Source organism: Ornithorhynchus anatinus, chromosome 11 (genome assembly GCF_004115215.2).
Source record: "Ornithorhynchus anatinus isolate Pmale09 chromosome 11, mOrnAna1.pri.v4, whole genome shotgun sequence".
Taxonomy (NCBI): domain Eukaryota; kingdom Metazoa; phylum Chordata; class Mammalia; order Monotremata; family Ornithorhynchidae; genus Ornithorhynchus; species Ornithorhynchus anatinus.
Genome location: NC_041738.1, coordinates 61,842,667 through 61,861,740, shown reverse-complemented (window position 1 = coordinate 61,861,740; position 19,074 = coordinate 61,842,667). Strand labels below are relative to the sequence as shown.

The 19,074-nt window shown below is 58.2% G+C and overlaps 1 protein-coding gene across 3 annotated transcripts in view; it reads left to right on the top strand.

Moving 5' to 3' along the window:
* The window catches only part of TANC2 (tetratricopeptide repeat, ankyrin repeat and coiled-coil containing 2), a 404,350-nt gene extending 385,541 nt beyond the window's left edge, over positions 1-18,809 (top strand). For 2 of the 3 annotated variants that reach the window (XM_039913595.1, XM_039913597.1), the window contains 9 exons: positions 2,225-2,318; positions 3,590-3,723; positions 4,100-4,223; positions 5,239-5,414; positions 6,243-6,375; positions 7,780-7,871; positions 8,864-9,010; positions 12,959-13,059; positions 14,501-18,809. In XM_039913595.1, the coding sequence (XP_039769529.1) occupies positions 2,225-2,318; positions 3,590-3,723; positions 4,100-4,223; positions 5,239-5,414; positions 6,243-6,375; positions 7,780-7,871; positions 8,864-9,010; positions 12,959-13,059; positions 14,501-16,493 (2,994 nt within the window). In that variant the 3' untranslated portion in view covers positions 16,494-18,809. The remainder of the gene's footprint in view (positions 1-2,224; positions 2,319-3,589; positions 3,724-4,099; positions 4,224-5,238; positions 5,415-6,242; positions 6,376-7,779; positions 7,872-8,863; positions 9,011-12,958; positions 13,060-14,500) is intronic. The other variant, XM_039913596.1, reaches the window with a different exon arrangement.
* The last annotated feature ends 265 nt before the right edge of the window (positions 18,810-19,074 follow it).

Here is a 19,074-nt window from a genome sequence, read left to right as displayed (position 1 = left end):
TACCCAAGTCACACAGCAGGCAAGTAGTGGAGGTGGGATTAGAACCCATGAGCTTCTGACTTCCAAACTTGCACTTGATCCATTACACCATGCTGTAAAATCTAAAAGACTAGATATATAGGTGTGGTTGTCCTCCTGTCACCACAAACTTCACATGTCCAAAACAGAGATCCTTATCTTCCCACCCAAACCCTGTCCACCCCCAACTCTTCCATCACTGTAGACGGCCCCACCATCCTTCCTGTCTCCCAAGCCCATAACCTTGGCGTTATCCTTAACTTCCCCCTGTCATTCAACCCACATATTCAGTCCATCACTAAATCCTGTCAGTTCCACCTTCACAATCGCTCATCCTATCCCACCTGGATTACTGCATCTGCCTCCTCACTCACCTCCCAGCCTTCTGTCTCACTCCAATCCTTACTTCACTTTGCTGCCCAGATCATTTTTCTACAAAAACGTTTAGGACATGTCACCCCACTCCTCAAAAAGCTCCAGTGGTTCCCCATCCACCTCCACAATAAACAACAATTCCTCCCCATTGGTTTTAAAGCAGCCCACCACCTTGCCCCCTCCTGCCTCACCTTGCTCCTTTCCTTCTACAACCAGCCCACACACTTGGCTCCTCTAGTGCTAACCTTCTCACTCTGTCTCCATCTTATCTGTCTCACCTCCAACCCCTAGCCCACGTCCTGCCTCTGGCCTGGAATGCCCTCCCTCCTCAAATTCAGCGTACGGTGACTCTCCCCACCTTCAAAGGCTTGTTGAAGGCCCATCTCCTCCAAGAGGCCTTCACAGACTAAGCTCCGCTTTTCCTCATCTCCCACTCCCTTCTGCTTCGTCCTAACTTGCTCCCTTTGCTCTTCCCCCCCTCCCAGCCCCACAGCATTTATGTACATATCTGTCATTTTATTTATTTGTACTGATGTCTGCTGTCTCCCCTTTTCTAGATGGTAAGCTCATTGTGACCAGGGAATATGACTGTTTATTGTTGTATTTTACTCTCCCAAATGCTTAGTACAGTGCCCTGCACACAGTAAGTGCTCAGTAAATACAGTTGAATGAATAAATGATCCCTGCCCACAAGGAGTTTACAAACTATGGGGGAGACAGTCACATAAATTATCGGTGGCTATTTTATATACCCGTTGTGGGGCTGGGGGATGGGTGAGATCTGGAAAAGCTTCTGGAGGTAAAATTCATTTCTCTGGTATGAGACTGCTAGGTAGACTGGTAGGCCTCTGCCTCAGTGGGAGCACCTACGCTCCCCAACTGACGGGGAAGAACGGCAGCCCACCTTCTCCCTCACCACAGCGAGCTGGCCAGCACAACCGCTCTATTCATTCGTTCCATCGTATTTATTTAGTGCTTACTGTATGTAAAGCACTGTACTAAACGCTTGGGAGAGTACGATACAATAATAAACAGACACACTCCCTGCCCATCCTGGAGGGCAGGCATCAAGTCTACCAATTCTCTTGTACTCTCCCAAGCGATTAGTTCGGTGCTCTGCACACAGTAACTGCCCAATAATTACTACCGATGGATTGACTGTTGGCCCCAGAAACAGCCAGGCAGGACCTTACAAGCTGTAAGCACTTAGAACAGTGCTCTGCACACAGTGAGGGCTCAATAAACACGATTGAATGAATGAAGAGGATTGGAAAGCGACAACCCTTATGGGAAGAACTGTTCTGGGGGCCTAAGTGTGCCCTGAACGGGTGGTAATGAAGTTCCCAGGCCAGCCCAAGCTGGCAGAGCAACCAACCATGCTCAGCATGACTAATCGTGATCTGATTGATCTCCTTTCTAGGCTGGGGCGGCTGGTCAGGTTCTCGTTGAGTCCCCTATCGCCTGCTTGCCCAAGGCCGTTTTCAACAAGGTGGACCTCCCCGCTCAGCCCTGATGCCTGTGGCCCTCGGGGCTGTGAGTGCGGTGGGGGCTGCAGTGGGCTCAGCTTCTTGGGAAGGGCCAGGAGAACGGGGAGAGATGTGATTTCCCGTTCCCGGGAAGCAGCCACTCTCCGTGCAGCACCTGTGAAGACATCAGTTCCTGCCCTGGGCACAAACGAGGGAGGGAATGTTGGCTCTGAGCGCATCGCTTTCTGCCCTGGGCACAAACGAGGGAGGGAACGTTGTCTCTGGGCCTCCAGAGGCCCCAGGACAGGTGGCAACAGCTTCCTGGGGCACTGTGCTTCATGAACTGACCCGGCTCTTCTTTGCAGATTGTCTCCTACCTGCTCGATCTGCCAGAAAAAGATGAAGAGGAAGTGGAACGAGCCCAGATCAACAGCTTTGACAGCCTCTGGGGGGAAACAGGTAATTTCCGGGGTATTCTGGTTGCCCCGATGTGCTCACAGCCCTTGTCCGTGGCCCTGAAGTCTCTGTCTCTTGCCTCATTCTGAGGGGCCCGGCTCGTGTTGCTGTTCAGTAGTCGGACTTTCTGGAAAGGGTCAGGCTGTGGGGCTGGTCCTCGGACCGTCGGCAACCCGCCTGCCTTCTCGGCCTCCCCACTCTCTTAGCCACAAAGGCCTTATCTTTAATAGCTCTTTGCATTCTCCCCAGTTTTCTTCAGTGGTATTCGTTAAGCGCTTTTAAGTACCAGGCACTCTGTAAGCGCTGGGGTAGGTACAAGATAATCAGGTTGGATCCAGTTCGTGTCCCACATAAAGCTCAAAATCTTAATCCCCATTTTATAGATGAGGGAACTGAGATGCAGAGGAGTGAAGTGACTTGCCCAAAATCACACAGCAGACAAGTGGTGCAGCTGGAATTAGAACCCAGGCCCTCTGACTCCCAGGGCCTTGCTCTTTCCACTAGACTACACGGCGCTGGGAGTCATTGTCAGGGCTCTGCTCTACATGTGACAGAATGGCAGTGAGCTCAGAGAGTAGAGGCCTCTCACCCAGGCCGCTTCCTATGTCCAAGCCCGAGGATCTCTTACATCGGGCAGTTCTCGCTCCATTCAGCCGAGGGCCCCAAGAATGACCAGTTGGTAGTCCACCAGAGAGTTGGATGGCAGCAGTCACCCAAGACACCAACGTGTATGGGGTGGTTTGGGGCAAGGAAGACAAGTTGGGAAATGTAGGCAGAGCAGATCCTCGTTGACGGGTGAGTCGTAGTTGTCCCTCTGAGGGTCTGGCTGTTTAGGCAGAGCCTCTCTGGGATTGGCAGGAGCCTGTTAAACCAAGCCAGTTAGAGAGGGTTCTGAAAGCTCCTTGAAACTGAGAAGGAGAGAGGAGGAAGAGGAGGAGAAGAGGTCAGAGCAATGATACATCCTACGGTCCTGGGGCACCTCTCTAGCCCAGCCTGTTTGCCAGGGGTTCCTGCTGGGCTGTGGGTTCCCACTGAATCCCCTGAATCTCTTCCCCCTTTCCATTCCCGTGAATTCCCAGGAAAACTATCCTAGGCGGACCCGCAGTGCTGCCTTCAGAGCAGTAACCAGCACTGAAATATGAGGGCGGGGCCCTTCCCCTGCCTCCAGAAACTACTCGTCTTCAGGCTGTGATTTCTCTTTCTTTCTCTCTCCCTCTCTTTCTCTGTTTCTCTCTCTCTTCCCACACCTACCTTCTCTGTCTCTTCCCCCTCAGCCCTGACAGCAGCGGCCGGAAGGGGCAAGCTGGAGGTGTGTCGCCTGCTTCTGGAGCAAGGAGCCGCGGTGGCCCAGCCAAACCGGCGGGGGGCTGTCCCGCTGTTCAGCACCGTGCGGCAAGGCCACTGGCAGGTAACTAGCGGACCCACTGCCGACGATGGGCTAGAAGGGCGGGATTTCCAGATTGACAAGTGATTTTTCCTCTGGCGCTGGGGGGACCATCGAGGGTCCTTCCGGACAGAGGCTCGCCCGGAGCTGGGGGGAGGAGGTGTGGGCAAGGAAGCTGGAGCGAGCGGGCCACCTCCTCCCACCCCCGTCACCACCTTCCCCGGCACTGACTCCTTGCCAGCCAGCAAGGCCAGCTGGGAGCCAGGAGGGAGAGAGAGTGGCCTGGAGAAGGGGAGTTTGGAGAGGGGTCCCCAGGGTGTGCCTGGTGGTGATCAGTCATCTGTTGAAAGGGGCCACGGCCCAGATGCAGAACATTTGTCCCCATCTCTTTGATGGCCAGATCGTCGACCTCCTCCTCACCCACGGGGCTGATGTCAACATGGCCGACAAGCAAGGCCGCACCCCCCTAATGATGGCGGCTTCCGAGGGACATTCGGGGACGGTGGACTTTTTACTGGCGCAAGGTGAGTGGCACTTTGCTGAGGCCAGGCTCCAGCTCAGAACTGAGCCACCTGGGATCACGGCGGCATTGGACGGGCACCTCGCCAAGGTTCCAGCCGACTCTTTAGCAGGCAGCGGGTGGTCGGGAAATGCCACGGAAGGCTGCAGGCATTGCAGCCCCATAGGCCAGCCCCAGGCAGGCTGAGAGGTGATGTCCCCCACCTTGCCGTCTTCCCACTCCCAAATTGCCTTGTTTATTCAGGCTTAGCCTCAGCCCACCCATTCCCTCATCGCTGAGATGGCTGGGGGTAGGCCCGGGTAAGCCCCTGCGGCTGAGACGGGGTTCAGAGACCAGGGGTTCCACATGCCCATGGCCCAGCCCCCTAGATGGAGTGGGAACCTTTCGGTAGGCTGTGGCTTCGAGGCAGCTGCAAGCTGCCAACAGCTGCTGGCCAACGGGAGCCTTGTTCGGAGGCAAGTTCAGCCCTTCTCCCCCAAGGAAGCCATCTTGTCTCTACACATAATCAGACCCCTCTGATCAAGGCATTACCGAGTGGTTTCTCCTCTGGTTTGACTCCATAAATTCCTGCACCTTGACTCTAAAACTGGTCTTCGGGGCCCCTGGAGAGCCAGCGGGTCGTGTCTGGCCCTGTGCTGTTTCAGTAGTAAATTCCCCACCTCCGGGCCCTCCCCCACACTTTTCCCCGCCCAGGACTCTGGCCAGAAAATGTAGAAACCGCCTGTTGCAGGAAGCGATTCGACCAAGCCCATCTTCCATTAGAGACAGTTACCCCTCCACAGGCTCCCAGGCTCGGGAAATAGCACAGCCCTCTTCCTAGTGTCAGAGCCAGAGATCTAAGTGACCCCTACCACTGGTCTGGGAAAATGAGGTAGACAAGAAGTGACCGGTCCTGAGGATCCCAAGCCCCGCGGGAGCGGAGAGCAGTCGGCACGTGGGTCCGGCTGGACCTGCCCTCCTGCCTGCCTGTCTCGTCTCTCGAGCCGGCGGTGACCCTGGATCCTGGCTGTGTCTCCCAGGAGCCTCCATTGCGCTGATGGACAAGGAAGGGCTGACGGCCCTGAGCTGGGCGTGCCTCAAGGGCCACCTGTCGGCGGTGTGCTCCCTTGTGGAGAACGGAGCGGCCACGGACCACGCCGACAAGAACGGCCGCACTCCATTGGACCTGGCGGCATTCTACGGGGACGCCGCAGTGGTGAGTTCTCCAACCCAAGGTCTGGGGAGGGTGGGGTGGGCAACAGGCCCAGTGGGCCATCTCCACACAACCCTTAGCAAAGCAGTGGGCTGGGATATGGGAGCGGGAAGGCCAATCTCTCTTAGGAAGAGCCAGACGAGGTTTCTGGTTGGCTGGGCCCATCCGGTAGGTCGGAACGTTCCCCTGGTTTGTTCCTCGGAGTTAGAAAGTGATGGGTTCTAATCCCAGCTCTGCCACCTGTCTGCTATGTGGCCTTAATAATGTTGGTATTTGTTAAGCGCTTACTATGTGCAGAGCACTGTTCTAAGCGCTGGGGTAAACACAGGGGAATCAGGTTGTCCCACGTGGGGCTCACAGTCTTAATCCCCATTTTACAGATGAGGGAACTGAGGCACAGAGAAGTGAAGTGACTTGCCCACAGTCACACAGCTGACAAGTGGCAGAGCTGGGATTCGAACTCATGAGCTCTGACTCCAAAGCCCGTGCTCTTTCCACTGCGCCACGCTGCTTCTCATGCTTGGGCAAGGCACTTCACGTCTCCGTGCCTCTTACCTCATATGTAAAATGGGGATTAAGACCGAGGGCCTTATGTGGACTGAGTCCAACCCAATTTGCTTGTATCCACCCCAGCGCTTAGTACGGTGCCTGGCACATAGTAAGCACTTAACAAATACTATAACTATTAATTATTATTATTAATCTCTTGGAGGGCAGGACCGGTCAGACAAGCGGGAACACGGGACGCAGTGAGGGTCCTCCCAGCCGGGCCCCACCGACAAAGCGCCTGTTCCCGGGGGTAGTGAACATGTGTGGCTTCTGCCCTCCTAGGTCCAGTTTCTGGTGGATCACGGAGCCATGATCGAGCACGTCGACTACAGTGGGATGCGTCCGCTGGACCGGGCAGTGGGCTGCCGCAACACTTCCGTCGTCGTCACCCTTCTGAAGAAAGGAGCCAAGATAGGTAGGGGAGGGGCTGGCGGTGCCGCCCCCCCGAGCCTCGGGAGGGGCAGGATGGGCGTGGTGGTCCAGCTCTCCAGAGCACGGAGTCCCCCGAGGGGGCCCAGGGCAGGGCAGGCTCCCCGCTCCCATCCCCGTTCCCGTCCCTAATGTCCCGCACTCGGAAGCGCCGTATCCTGCGACCCGGTCCCCAGCAGCGGTGTACAGCCGCCCGATCAGATCTCCTCCGGATGCCAGCGCCACCAGGCAGACGAATGCACCCCGTAACCCTGCGGGACTCCTGCCCTGCCAGCCGCCGCCGCCCCTTGCTCTGTCCCTGCTTTCAGATTCCAGCGTCCCGGCACTGCCGCCCACAGCTGCTACCGCGTTGCATTTTCCCGTAGAAAGGGGGTTGAGCTGGTGCTTTGGCTTTCTCACCGCCTGCTCTCACTGCTGCTTTTTCCTGTCTTTTTTGTTCTTTTTCACCTTCATCCATTTTTTTCCCCTCGCCTACAACTTTGTGTTTTCTCCTCTCTTCGAAGGTTGTCAGACGTTACCAAGTCGCCCACGAGGTACATTTCACGGCTGTGGGCGTCAGGCGGGGTCTGGTGCCTGGGTCAGCTTTGCCTTCCCTTGTCTGGTTTAGCCCGCATGAGCGCCCCCTGCACCACCTAACCTTTGCATTCCCTTCACCTTAAAAGAAGATTTGTTTTATGGCTGTGGTGGAGAATAACTTGGACAACTAACCCTGACAAACCTGGTGGTAAATGCCCGCTGGCATCCCGGGAGTCGGTCGATTGAAGGCGAGAGCCAAAGCCGAGGATGATGAGGTCGGCTCTTTTCCTTTTGGGCTTCCGCCCTGTCTTGGTCAGGCCCAAAATGTCGCTTCCCCCGCCACCCCGCCCCGGACCGGCCGTGGCTTGCGGGTCACCCTCGGATTGGGAATTCTGTTCTCCTGCCATTTCCCAGATTGCCACGGAGCCCACGGTTCCGAGCCGACGGTCCCCAGTGGCCAGGCTCGGGAATCCTGACTCCCACGGCGTCCGTTTTTTGGGTGTGTTTTGTGTTTTTGTTTTTAATTTCGATCTGCTTCGGATTTCCTTATAAAAAGAAAACCCCAAACCCCCCAGGTGTTGTCAACCCAGAGCGTACAGGCTGCCGTGCCACCCTCTTGTGGCCCTAGCTCCTGCAGTCCGACTATTCTTAGTTTAAGGTGAACGGGAATCGAACAGGGCTTGTCGAAGGCAGCAGTAATGGAGACCCTACCAAGGTGAAAGAGGAGGACTCTCTCTCAGGGAGTGATGTGCTCGGCGAGCACACCAAGTTGTTTTCAGCAGAAATCCCCCCAGGATATTTTTTTTCACCCAGCTTCCTCCCACCCTTGCATTGTATGAGTTTTTTTACCCATCATGCACCCTGTACACCACAGGTCCAGCTACGTGGGCGATGGCCACCTCCAAGCCTGACATCATGATCATCCTGTTGAGCAAGCTGATGGAGGAGGGAGACATGTTCTATAAGGTGAGATGGGAAGCCAACACTCCTCCCAGTGGTTATCGCTCCAACACTTCGGTTTTCACCACTGGACCAGGCTTCTCCTCCTCCCACGGCTCCCAGGAGGCAGAGGCCCGGTTCACGTGGGGAGCCAAAGAGGGGTCGGGGCTGGGATTGGAATTGGGAGTCGGGGCCCACGGGCCAGAGATCAGAGCGATTTCAAGTTCCCGAGAATTTGGGTCAATTCTAAGTTAAGGTCCGAGCCGGTTTCCGGCCTCCCCACGTGGCCAGCCCAGTCGAACCTGGATAGATCTGGGATGGGTGTGTCCCTCCCTCTATCCACCTACAGCACAACCAGGTGTGTCTCCCGACCACAACGGCGCAACCGGGTAAGGTCCCAGCCGGGGACTGGGCCAAATTCTCCACACTGGCTTCAGCCTAAACCAAAACTCCACCCCTGCCCTGCTCCCAAAAACCCCCTAGCAGGGAGTTCCACCAGGTTCCCAGAACTGGGGAGGCAATCAGGTCGCCTCCGGGGTAGAACCCTCTTCTGGGTGGACCTCTCGGCCCAGCAAACGCCCAATCTAAGCAAGTCCTGACTGGCCGGCTGAGCCGAGCGTCGAAAGGATCCGTGTGGGAAATGGCCAGGTGGCCCTTGGCTGAGGAGTTTGTGCTGGAGGCCCCCAGCCAGAGCTGGTGGGCCAGAGACCTATCGCCCTGGGAGAACCCTTTGGGTGGAACCATGAAACAGCTGTTTTTCTGCACTTAAGTGAAGTGGTGTCCCAGGCAAGGGCAGTCCCTGGCCCCGGCAGCCAGGAGCACAGGTGTCTGTTTTCCCGGGACTCTCCTCCCTCCGCCCCCAGCCTGGGGCTTGGGGAGACCCGTTCCTGGCTAAAGCGAGCCAAACTAGATCGGGAATGAACAGCTGTTGGGGGTGCAAGGGAGAAGGGGGAAGGACACAAGCCCATGCCACCTCTCAGCGAACGAATGGAGATCCGTTGCCATTTTGCCTCCTTCAGAAGGGAAAAGTGAAGGAAGCTGCCCAGCGCTACCAGTATGCCCTGAAGAAATTCCCCCGGGAGGGCTTCGGTGAGGATCTCAAGACTTTCCGGGAGCTAAAGGTGTCCCTTCTCCTCAACCTCTCCCGATGCCGCAGGAAAATGAACGTAAGTCCCTCCCACTGACCTTAGCCCTTCCTGGGGGACAGCGAGCATCCACCACCTCTGCCACCCTCCCACCTGCCACCAACTCTCTGATCAACCTTTCTCCCCGCAAAGAGCACTGACATTTGCAATTGGGAAGAAATCGAGTAGAAATTCCAGACAATGAAAGATTTATTGCTGTTCTTGGTAGCTTTCTGAATTTTTCATGAGTTGCACTGGGAGGGGAGTCCGGGCACGTCCTCTTCGCTTTGAACTTTCTGGCCTTTGGAGGGGCTTGAAAGAGCGTAGGGATCGCTCAACTCTCCTTGGAAACCAGTTGCGCGAGAGATTTTCTTTCTCCCTGACTGAGACCTCATGGGCCATTTCCAAGCCTCAGAATCCTGGCCTTCAGGGGGTTCCTCTCCCAGAATCAGTCTTGGCGGGCCTTTCTCCTCCTCCGCACACACACACAAACACCACCACCTCCCCTACCCCCAGCTTCCTGCCGGGCAGACCTTGCCTCGTGAAGGCCGGGTCCTGGAAGCTCCTGGCATGGAGGTGTCCTCAGGACCAGCAGCCTTTATCAGGCCTCTCCAGGTTAAAGTGTGGCATTTAGCTGGGGGTTCAGGGCCGGTGGCGGGGGGACTGAGCCCCAGGCCAGGTCTCTGAGCAACCAGGGAGATAGAAATGTCCCAAGCCAAACAGTAATGCTGGTTAGCAAACAACACAATAACAAGAGAACATGGTTTGTGTGTGAAGCATCTGGGAGCAACCCGCTCCCCAAGAACGGTCCCTTGAGCAGGCAGCCGCTGCTGTCACCCCATCCTCAACCCAGAAACCGGGCAGATGGCCCCCCATCTGGGCCCAGACCCCAGAACCCTCCCACAGGCAAAACTTTGTCCCGAAGCTGCTCCGGGAGACCCTGGGACATGACTGGAGAGTCTCTGGGGAGTGGCAGGAAGGAGGCGGTGGGAGAGCAGCTATGTCAAGCACAGAAACCCCTCCCCCTAGGGCAGCAACACTTGGATTTCCATTGGAAGGCCAGAGGGGTGTGATCAACCCTGGCTGGTCTGGTGGACCTCTCCAGCAACACCCTCTGCTCGCCAGGAGGCTTCCCTTCCTCTGCCAGCTAAGCCCTCGGCAGCCTCCTGCCATAAATCAGAAAGGCCAAGATCCAGCCAGGGAAATAATAATAATAATAATGTTGGTATTTGTTAAGCGCTTACTATGTGCCGAGCACTGTTCTAAGCGCTGGGGAAGACACAGGGGAATCAGGTTGTCCCACGTGGGGCTCACAGTCTTAATCCCCATTTTACAGATGAGGTAACTGAGGCACCGAGAAGTTAAGTGACTTGCCCAAAGTCACACAGCTGACAAGTGGCCGAGCCGGGATTTGAACCCATGACCTCTGACTCCAAAGCCCGCGCTCTTACCACTGAGCCACGCTGCTTCCTCTCTGACACCCATGTTTTGTGACCTGCATGTTCTGTTGGGTTTTCCTGCCTTGTACAGGCCTGGTTACTCATCAGTGTTGGGAACCAAATGGTCACCCAACCCATCAGTCAGTCATCCAGCCAACTGGTATTAGATGGTATTTATCAAGCGCCCACCTTTACTGTGTACAGTTCACTGGACTAAGTGCTTGAGAGAGCTCAGTAGAATTAGTAGACGTTCTCCCTGCCTTCGAGGCAAGGATAATCTAGCCAGGGAGACAGACACTAAAATAAATTCCAGGTAGAAGGAAGGAATAGAATATACAGATATGATCATAAGTGCCTCAGTGGTTGACGGATTGAGGACCCAAGTGCCTGGGTGAAGGAGAAAGTCTGAAGTGACAGTTGAAGGGGACATAGAATAGGGGCTTCGAAGACAAGGAGAGCTATAGTCTGCGGGATATGGCATTGAGAGCTCAAGGTCGAAGGTTGGGGGGAGGCCCCCCTCGTTGAAAAATTAACCAGATCCTCCTTCCCTTGGTCCTGCCCCCAGACTGCTCTGCCTGCATCACCACAGCTAACCACACCCTTTCAAAAAGTGGTGGTTTTTTTCCCAGTGGTATTTGTTAAGTGCTTACTGTGTGCCGGGCGCTGTACTGAGCACTGGGGTAGATACAAGCTAACCAGGTTGGTCACAGTCCCTGTCCCACGTCAGGATCACAGTCTTATTCCCGCTAACCAGGTTGGTCATCACAGTCCCTGTCCCACATCAGGATCACAGTCTTATTCCCTGTTTTACAGATGAGGGAACTGAGCACAGAGAAGTTAAGTGACTTGCCCAAGGTCACACAGCAGACAAGTTGGCAGAGTCAGAATTGGAATCCAGGTCGTCCTTCTAATCCCCAGTTCTGGGCTCCATCCACTAAGCCACACTGCTTCTCCATGAGAGAAGTGGTTCCCCAGGAATCAGAGTTTTTGGGTGACACTGCCCTGGACCTGATTGGCATGTTGGATCCCAGAGTCTCCACCTTGAAACGGTGGGCTCGGAGACCCCTGAGTGCTGGTCATATTAGAGGAGAGGTGGAAAGTGGAAGGGAAGGATACCCAGAAAGGAACAGTTGGCTGGAGAAATTGGTCCTTGCCCTCTGGGAGTCAGCTTCTGAGCTTTCAGCAAAATCCCCCGGATCCAGCTGGATATCCGCTGTTGCATCTCCCAAGCCCTTAATACAGTGCTTCGAGCATAGTGAGCGTTTGATAAATATAATGGGGTGGGTGGTGCATCGATGGATGGGTAGATGGATGAGTGGACAGACGGATGGGAGGATGGATGGGCTGGAGGGTAAGACAGATGGGTATATGAATGGATGGGAGGATGGACGGGCAGGCGGATGGACAGACGGATGGATAGCTAGATGGGACTCAGGGCAGTAGTCAAATCCAGTGGAAGCATCTGTCAGGGAAGTAGCCCCCAGTGGAGAGGCTCACTCCCTTCCCGATTCTACTCCTGGGTCTGTCGGGAGAAGGCCCACACCTCCAGGCTGAGGGCCAGAGCACTCGATTACTGACGACACCACGAGCGGCTCCGCTGCCCTGCTGGTTGTTCTTTTATAAGGATTCAGGGTGGGAAGGAGTGGAGGATCCTGAGCCACAAGAGCCTCTGTGGACCCTTGCTTTTGCTTTGTTTTGTTTTGCTTTCCGTGATATTCGTTAAGCGCTTACTATGTGCCAGGCACTCTACTAAACCCTGGAGTAGATACAAGCTAATCGGGTTGGGACACAGTCCACGTCCCACGTGGGGCTCACAGTCTTAATCCCCATTTTCCAGATGAGGTAAATGAGGCCCAGAGAAGTGAAGTGACGTGCCCAGTGCTACACAGCAGACAAGTGGCAGAGTGGGGATTAGAACCCATGTCCTCTGACTCCCACAGCACAGCACAGTTCCTGCAGCGTGGCATGAAGGGCCAGCGCCCTTTTCTGAGTTTTTAGCCAACCCTAAGGCTGGGTGGCAAGAGAAGGGGAGAGTACATGTGTACGGGCATGCGTGTGTGTGTTTGGCGGGGGGGGGGGGGCGCGTGGGAAGGTGGGTGCCAGCGTTATTTCAGGGAAGTTCCCGGATGGGCAGGCGAAGAGATGCAGAGTGACGGACTGCAGACTCTCTCCGCTCCAGGCGGTCCCACCCGAGTCCCGCAGAGTGACCCCCGCACTTCTAAGACTCCAGAGAGAAGCAGAGCAGGGGAGGAAGGCCAGAAGAGATGACCAGAAAGGCAGCTTTCTGCTCCTCGGCTGGAGCAGGGGAGCAGCCAGTCAGCTGTCTAGTATGAGGGGCAGAATGCCCACCCCTGACCCGGGGCAGCCCCGGTGAGGTCATGCCTGCCGACCAGACTTCCAGACGTCACGGGCAGCCTTCCCCCTCTCCCCCATGACCCCAGGTTTCCACCCTTAAATGTAAAGGAAATGTACATATAATTTTGTTTTATTCCCCAATTGTCTATTTTCATATCTCTTCAATGACTTCTCTGCGCACCTATTGTAATAACAGGATTTTGGAATGGCGGAGGAATTTGCTACTAAAGCCCTGGAGCTGAAACCGAAATCTTATGAAGCTTACTATGCAAGAGCGAGGGCAAAACGCAGCAGCAGGTGAGGAGAGAGAGAGAGAGAGACTGAGCGAGAGAGAGACTGAGAGAGAGAGGGTCTCATCTCAAAGTTCTGGCGCTGCACCCAGCCCCTCCCCGGACCCCGCCTCCTTCTCCTCCGAGGACTGCGGGAGGGTGTCCGACGGAAGCTGAGCGGGTTAGCCGTGTCTTCCCTAAAGGAGAGCCACTCTCTCGATGGGTCCAATCAGCCCCGGTCCTCACTCTGCCCTTCTCACCCTTCCCCGGCCCAGCGGCAGGGGCATCCGGCCGGGACCTGGGGGCGAGTTGCCCCCAAAGCCTCCTGTTTTCACCCCGCACCGGATTCCTTCCTGGCCGAGCAGGGAGTTTGTCTCCGTGGCTCCAGCCAGAAAGACCAGGAGGGTCGAGGGTGACCGAGCCGGCTTCCTGGGAGCTGCCTGGGCTCGAGGACCCCTTGGAGAGTTTGGCTGGATCCTCAGCCCTCAACCCCACGCCCCCTGAGTCAGCCTTCCTCTCCGGGGCTGGCAGTGCTCTCTGCTCCCCACCGGTGGAAGCTGGAAAGCCGATGGGCTTCCCTGGGTGGGAGTGGCCGCTCCCAGGCCGGCACCGGCCTCGTTTCCGGTGGCCTGAGCGGAGGCGGCGGGAACATGGCTCTTTTTGTTGGTTTCCTTGTTTGTGCACCAGCATCACCCCTGAGGGCAGAGAATGCGGCTGCAGGGTCACAGCCAACCCCGCTCTGGGCTCCCGGAGGGCGAGGGCGGGTGGCAGTGCCTGGAGGCAGATAAGCTGAGGAAGATTTTGCTATTGGGGGTTGGCTGGGATGCGGGGGGGGGGATGCTGACAATTCTGAGAATTTAAGTGAGGTTTTCTGCTTGATTAGTACATTTTTAAATAGTGTAAGTTTTGTTCATAAACTACCAACTATCCCCTGTGACTGACAGCCCCTGTCCCTGTGACTGTTAGGTCCCACCCCCTGTGACTGGCAGCACCCTCTCCCCTGTGACTGACAGGCCCTGTCCCCCATGACCGACAGCCCTTGCGCCCTGTGACTGGCAGCCCGTGCCCCGGTAACCGTCAGCCCCCGACCCCCTAGAAGCGATGACAGACAGACCCAGCCTCACAACGCCTGGTGTGTGTTGGCAGCCAAGAGCCCCCTCACGAGGAACACCTTGGGTCGGCATGTGTGGGCGTCTGCCCGGCCCCTAGAACGGCCAGGCGGCAGGGCGAGGCCGACAGGCCCCCGGGACTCACTCTGGGGATCCCCTGCCCAGAACAGCTCCGAGCTGGGGGTCGGGCCCGACCCGAGGCCTCAGCAGCCCGACGTAGAAGGCCGGCGTAGGAGCCCGGCGAGGCAGCCCGGCGTGGCCCGCGCAGGCCTCGGCTCCAGGAGCGGCCCCCGGAGGCTCCGAAACTCAACCCGGTGGAATGGGAAACCAATCCCTCCCTGTGTTTGTCACTTTGTCAAGCAGGCAGTTTTCAGCAGCGTTGGAGGACCTGAACGAGGCCATCAAGCTGTGCCCGAACAACCGTGAGATTCAGCGGTTGCTAATGAGAGTGGAGGAGGAATGTAGGCAGATGCAGCAGCAGCAGCAGCAACAGCAGCAGCAGCCGTTGCCCGTGGAAACCGAGCCCGAACCCCAGCCTGAAGATCTCTACTCCGTCCAAGACCTCTTCGAAGAGGAGTATCTGGACCAGGATGTGGAAAACGTTTCCGTCGGCCTGCAGACCGAGCCGCGGCCCAGCCAGGGGCTGCCCATCCTCCAGAGCCCCCCGTCTTCTCCCGCCCACCGGGATTCGGCCTATCTCTCGGGCTCCCCCATCGGGTCCCACCAGGCGTTCGACTTCCGTTCCAATAGCTCGGTCGGCTCTCCCACCCGGCAGGGCTACCAGCCCACCTCCCCCGCGCTCTCCCCGACCCACCAGAACTCGCACTACCGGCCGAGTCCTCCCCACACCTCGCCGGCCCATCAGAGCGGGTCCTACCGCTTCAGCCCGCCGCCGGCGGGCGGCCAGGGGAAGGACTACCCGAGCCCGCCCCCCTCGCCTCTCCGGCGGGGCCCCCAGTACCGGGCCAGCCCCCCGGCGGAGAGCATGAGCGTCTACAGGCCGCAGTCCGGCTCCCCCGGGAGGTACCAGCAAGAGGCCGGCCCCAGCCAGCTGGCCGGTCGGCCCAAGTCTCCGCTGTCCAAGATGGCCCAGAGGCCCTACCAGATGCCCCCGCTTCCGGTCGCCGTGCCCCAGCCGGGGCTCCGGCTGCAGCCCGCCAAGGCCCAGATCGTCCGGAGCAACCAGCCGAGCTCGGCCGTGCACTCGAGCGCCGTCCTGCCCGGCGGGGCCTACGGCCAGAGGGCCCACTCTATGGCCGGCAAGTACCCGGGGGCCGCCCAGGGGGAGCCGGCGGGAAGCCAGAGCCGGCTGGTCTACCAGGGCTCCATGGGGGGGATCATCGGGGACGGGCGGCCCACGCAGCACGTGCAGGCCAGCCTGAGCGCCGGGGCCATCTGCCAGCACGGCGGGCTGGCCAAGGAAGACCTGCCCCCGCGGCCCTCCTCGGCCTACCGCGGGGGCATGAGGTACAGCCAGACCCCGCAGATCGGCCGCAGCCAGTCGGCGTCCTACTACCCGGTGTGCCACTCCAAGCTGGAGCTGGAGCGCGCCACCGACATGGCCCACCTGATCAGGAGGCCCGTGGCGGTGGCGGCCGTGGCGGCCGCGGCGGCGGCGGCCAACCCCGGTGACGCCAAGCCCCACCCGCCGACCCCCCGGCCGCTCTTGCACTCACAGAGCGTGGGCCTGCGCTTCTCGCCGTCCAGCAACAGCCTCTCCTCCTCCTCCGGCTCCGGGCTGGCCCCCACCTTCCGCCCGTCCTCCTCCTCCTCTTCCTCCTCCTCCTCCGGCCAGCAGATGGACATCCCGCTCAAGCCCGCCTACGACAGAGCCTGTGACGAGCTCTCTCCGGTCTCTCCCACCCAGGGGGGCTACCCCAGCGAGCCCGCCCGGTCCCGGGCCACGCCGTTCATGGGCATCATAGACAAAACGGCCCGGACTCAGCAGTACCCCCACCTCCACCAGCAGACCCGCACCTGGGCCGTGTCTTCGGTGGATTCGGTCATCAGCCCGACCTCCCCGGGCGGCCTGCCCCAGCCCGAGTCCTTCAGCCCCCCGTCTTCGATCGGCAACATCGCCTTCTACAACAAAACCAACAACGCCCAGAACGGCCACCTGCTCGAGGACGACTACTACGGCCCCCACGGGCTGCTGGCCAACGGGTCCCGCGGGGACCTCCTGGAGCGGGTCGGCCAGGCGGCCTCGGCCTACCCCGACGTCAAGGTGGCCAGGACACTGCCCGTGGCCCAGGCCTACCCGGACAACCTGTACCGGCAGCTCTCCAGAGACTCGCGGCCTGGCCAGACGTCCCCCATCAAACCAAAGAGACCGTTTGTGGAGTCTAATGTGTGAGAGACCTTTGTTGCGGTGAGACCGTCTGTTTTCAGCACACCTTTCCGGGCTTGATTTCCACCTCTGGGGGAGTTCTCACGGACTGTCTGTGTGGTGTTCGGAGACGGCCGGGCCCCTGCTGGAAAACCCTTTGCATGCAGCTGACCGGGAAGCCGGCCTCAGACGGCCGCCAGCGTCGCTGGGTCCCCTTCCCGGAATCCCCCCCACCCGCCGAGGGCTCGCAGGCCTGCGCGCTCTCTCTCTTTCTTTCTCTCTGTCTCCCTCTCTCTCTTCCTCCCTTCCCCAGCCCTCTCCCTCTCTCCCCCTCCCGCTCACCCTCTTCCTCTGTCTCTCCAGCTGCCACCTAGCTTTCCATACAGTAGAATTTAGCCCGGTTAGACAGCAGACATCCCAGTGAGAGGAGGATGGACTGGCTTGTTCCCGGAGACGATTATTGCGCACACTGAGATCACTCCTGTTCTCGTTGGGTGTATACCTCTTTCTCCTTTTTTGGTTTTTCTTTTCTACGAGAGATCCGCGTTCATTTCCTCTCGGAGTTCTCCAGAGAGGGTTGCCCCTCGACCTTTGCGGTCATATCCGATGTCTCCCCCACCGCACCCGCCCGATGCCCTGGTGGTTCTGAAAAAGCAACCCTTCCCGTCCCTTGCCCCTCCCCCAGAAGCCGGTTCTGGAGAGCTAGAATCGCTTGCGGGATGGAAGAAGAGGGTACTGTTAAATGAGGGGAGCAAGCCTAAGGTGGAGGGGCCTTTCCGGGAGTCGTTCCGGAAACATTTGGACCAGTAGTCCCTTTAACCGGATCAGCCAGGCCGGGGACCGGACCCCACTTCTGACCCCAGGATGGCCAGGCCCAGCGGCCCATGAAGTCTGGGTGGGTCAGCACGGGTCCGGGACGGGGCAGGTAGCCGGAGGGGCCGCCGGCCGTGGGGAAGCAGCTTGGCGAGAGGCTGTTTCCGTGCCCTCCCTGACCTGGGCAGTCCCCTCCGCCCCAGCCTGGCCCCTGGGCGGTGGACCCCCTGCGGACCGCTAGCACTGGCCGAGCTCCCATTTGTGGCCGGGGAGAGGGGGTTCGGGCCGGGAACGGGAAGAGAGCCGGCCGAGCCTCTCCCCGGGAGGCAGCCCACCTCCCAACGGCCACCGGAACAGGAGAGGGCCCGACGGCCTCCCGGGAGCCTCTGACGTCTCGGGGAGCGGGCCGCTCCCAGAGTGAGGCTGGCGGGCTGGGGGTCCGGGCACCTCGCCGCTCCCTGGGGCTGGAGGGGAACAGGAAAGGGCGGGAAAAGGAGCAAGGTTCCTGGAAGCTGCGAGATCCGTTCCTGACGTCTCCAGGCGGGTTCTGCTGGGTGCCAGACCTGTTGATCCCCCGTGAGCATTTTGACTCCTCTTATGCTGAGAGTTTCAAAGCTGGTGATTCGGTTTGGGCCCTGGATTTCAGGAGTGCTTTTACCATTTCTGGGAATTTTTGCTGTGGGATTTCTTTTCTCTCTGCTTTTTAGTCAGACCCACTGATATGAAGACAAGGCCTCTTCTAGTTCGGGTCTGGGGACAGGGCCGGGACCAGGGGCAGAGGCGAGGGCAGGACCGCTCTGTTGGATCATTTTCCACTTCTCAAAGATGTCGTCTCCTGACATACTGACGCAGTTCTGTTTCTCAGTGCCTCCGGGCCCCTGCTGGGCAGCGACGCTGAGGTGTGTTGGAACTAAAGCCAAGTCGGGATGTCCTGTTAACTTCTGGAGCTAAACAACAGAAAAGGAGGCCTACGCTGCCAGGAGAAAGTTGGCTTTTGTTTATGAAGGGCTGCTGGAACCTGGTTGTAGCGAGGGGCAGACTTACTGACCGAAGGGCCAGCCGTGCCCAAATCTCCCTTGGGGAAGAGGTACAGGGCGGCTGCCCGGGGCTTGGGGGGGCTCTTGGCTTCTGCCTTTGCCACTGCCTGGCAGAAACCCATGCCCAAGGATGATGCCAGGACAGGGTCACTCTGCGGCGTGGAGACTGCCATTTTGGCCTGTGCCCCAAGTTTCCGCCTCAGAAACTTGTAGGAGACTGACCCATCTCGCCCACAGCCGGGCCGAAAGGGGCATCGAGCTTCCGGGGGGCGTTCGTTCTCTTTAGTTTGAGGGTCACAGAGGTGATGCAATCTGAAAATCTCAGTGCAAAGCTATAAACCCACGAGGGACTCAGGCTCCTTTTCCCCATCCTGCTGGGGGAGGGTCACCCCGTGTGGAGCCTCTTTCCACCTCACCCCTGCTGAGGGGTTGGGATTCCATCATTAGTACTTATTGTCTACTCTGTGCAGAGCACTGTACTGAGCGCCTAGAAGCAGACTAAGCAGCGTGGCTTTGTGGATAGAGTAAGGGCCTGGGAGTCAGAAGGACCTGCGTCCTGACCCCGGCTCTGCCACTTGTCTGCTGTGGAACCTTGGGCAAGTCACTTCACTTTTCTGTGCCTCAGTCATCTCATCTGTAAAATAGGGATGCAGACTGTGAGCCCCATGTGAGACAGGGCCTTTGTCCAACCTGATTAGATTGTATCTACCCCAGTGCTTAGAACAGTGCTGGACACATAGTAAGCGCTTAACAAGTAC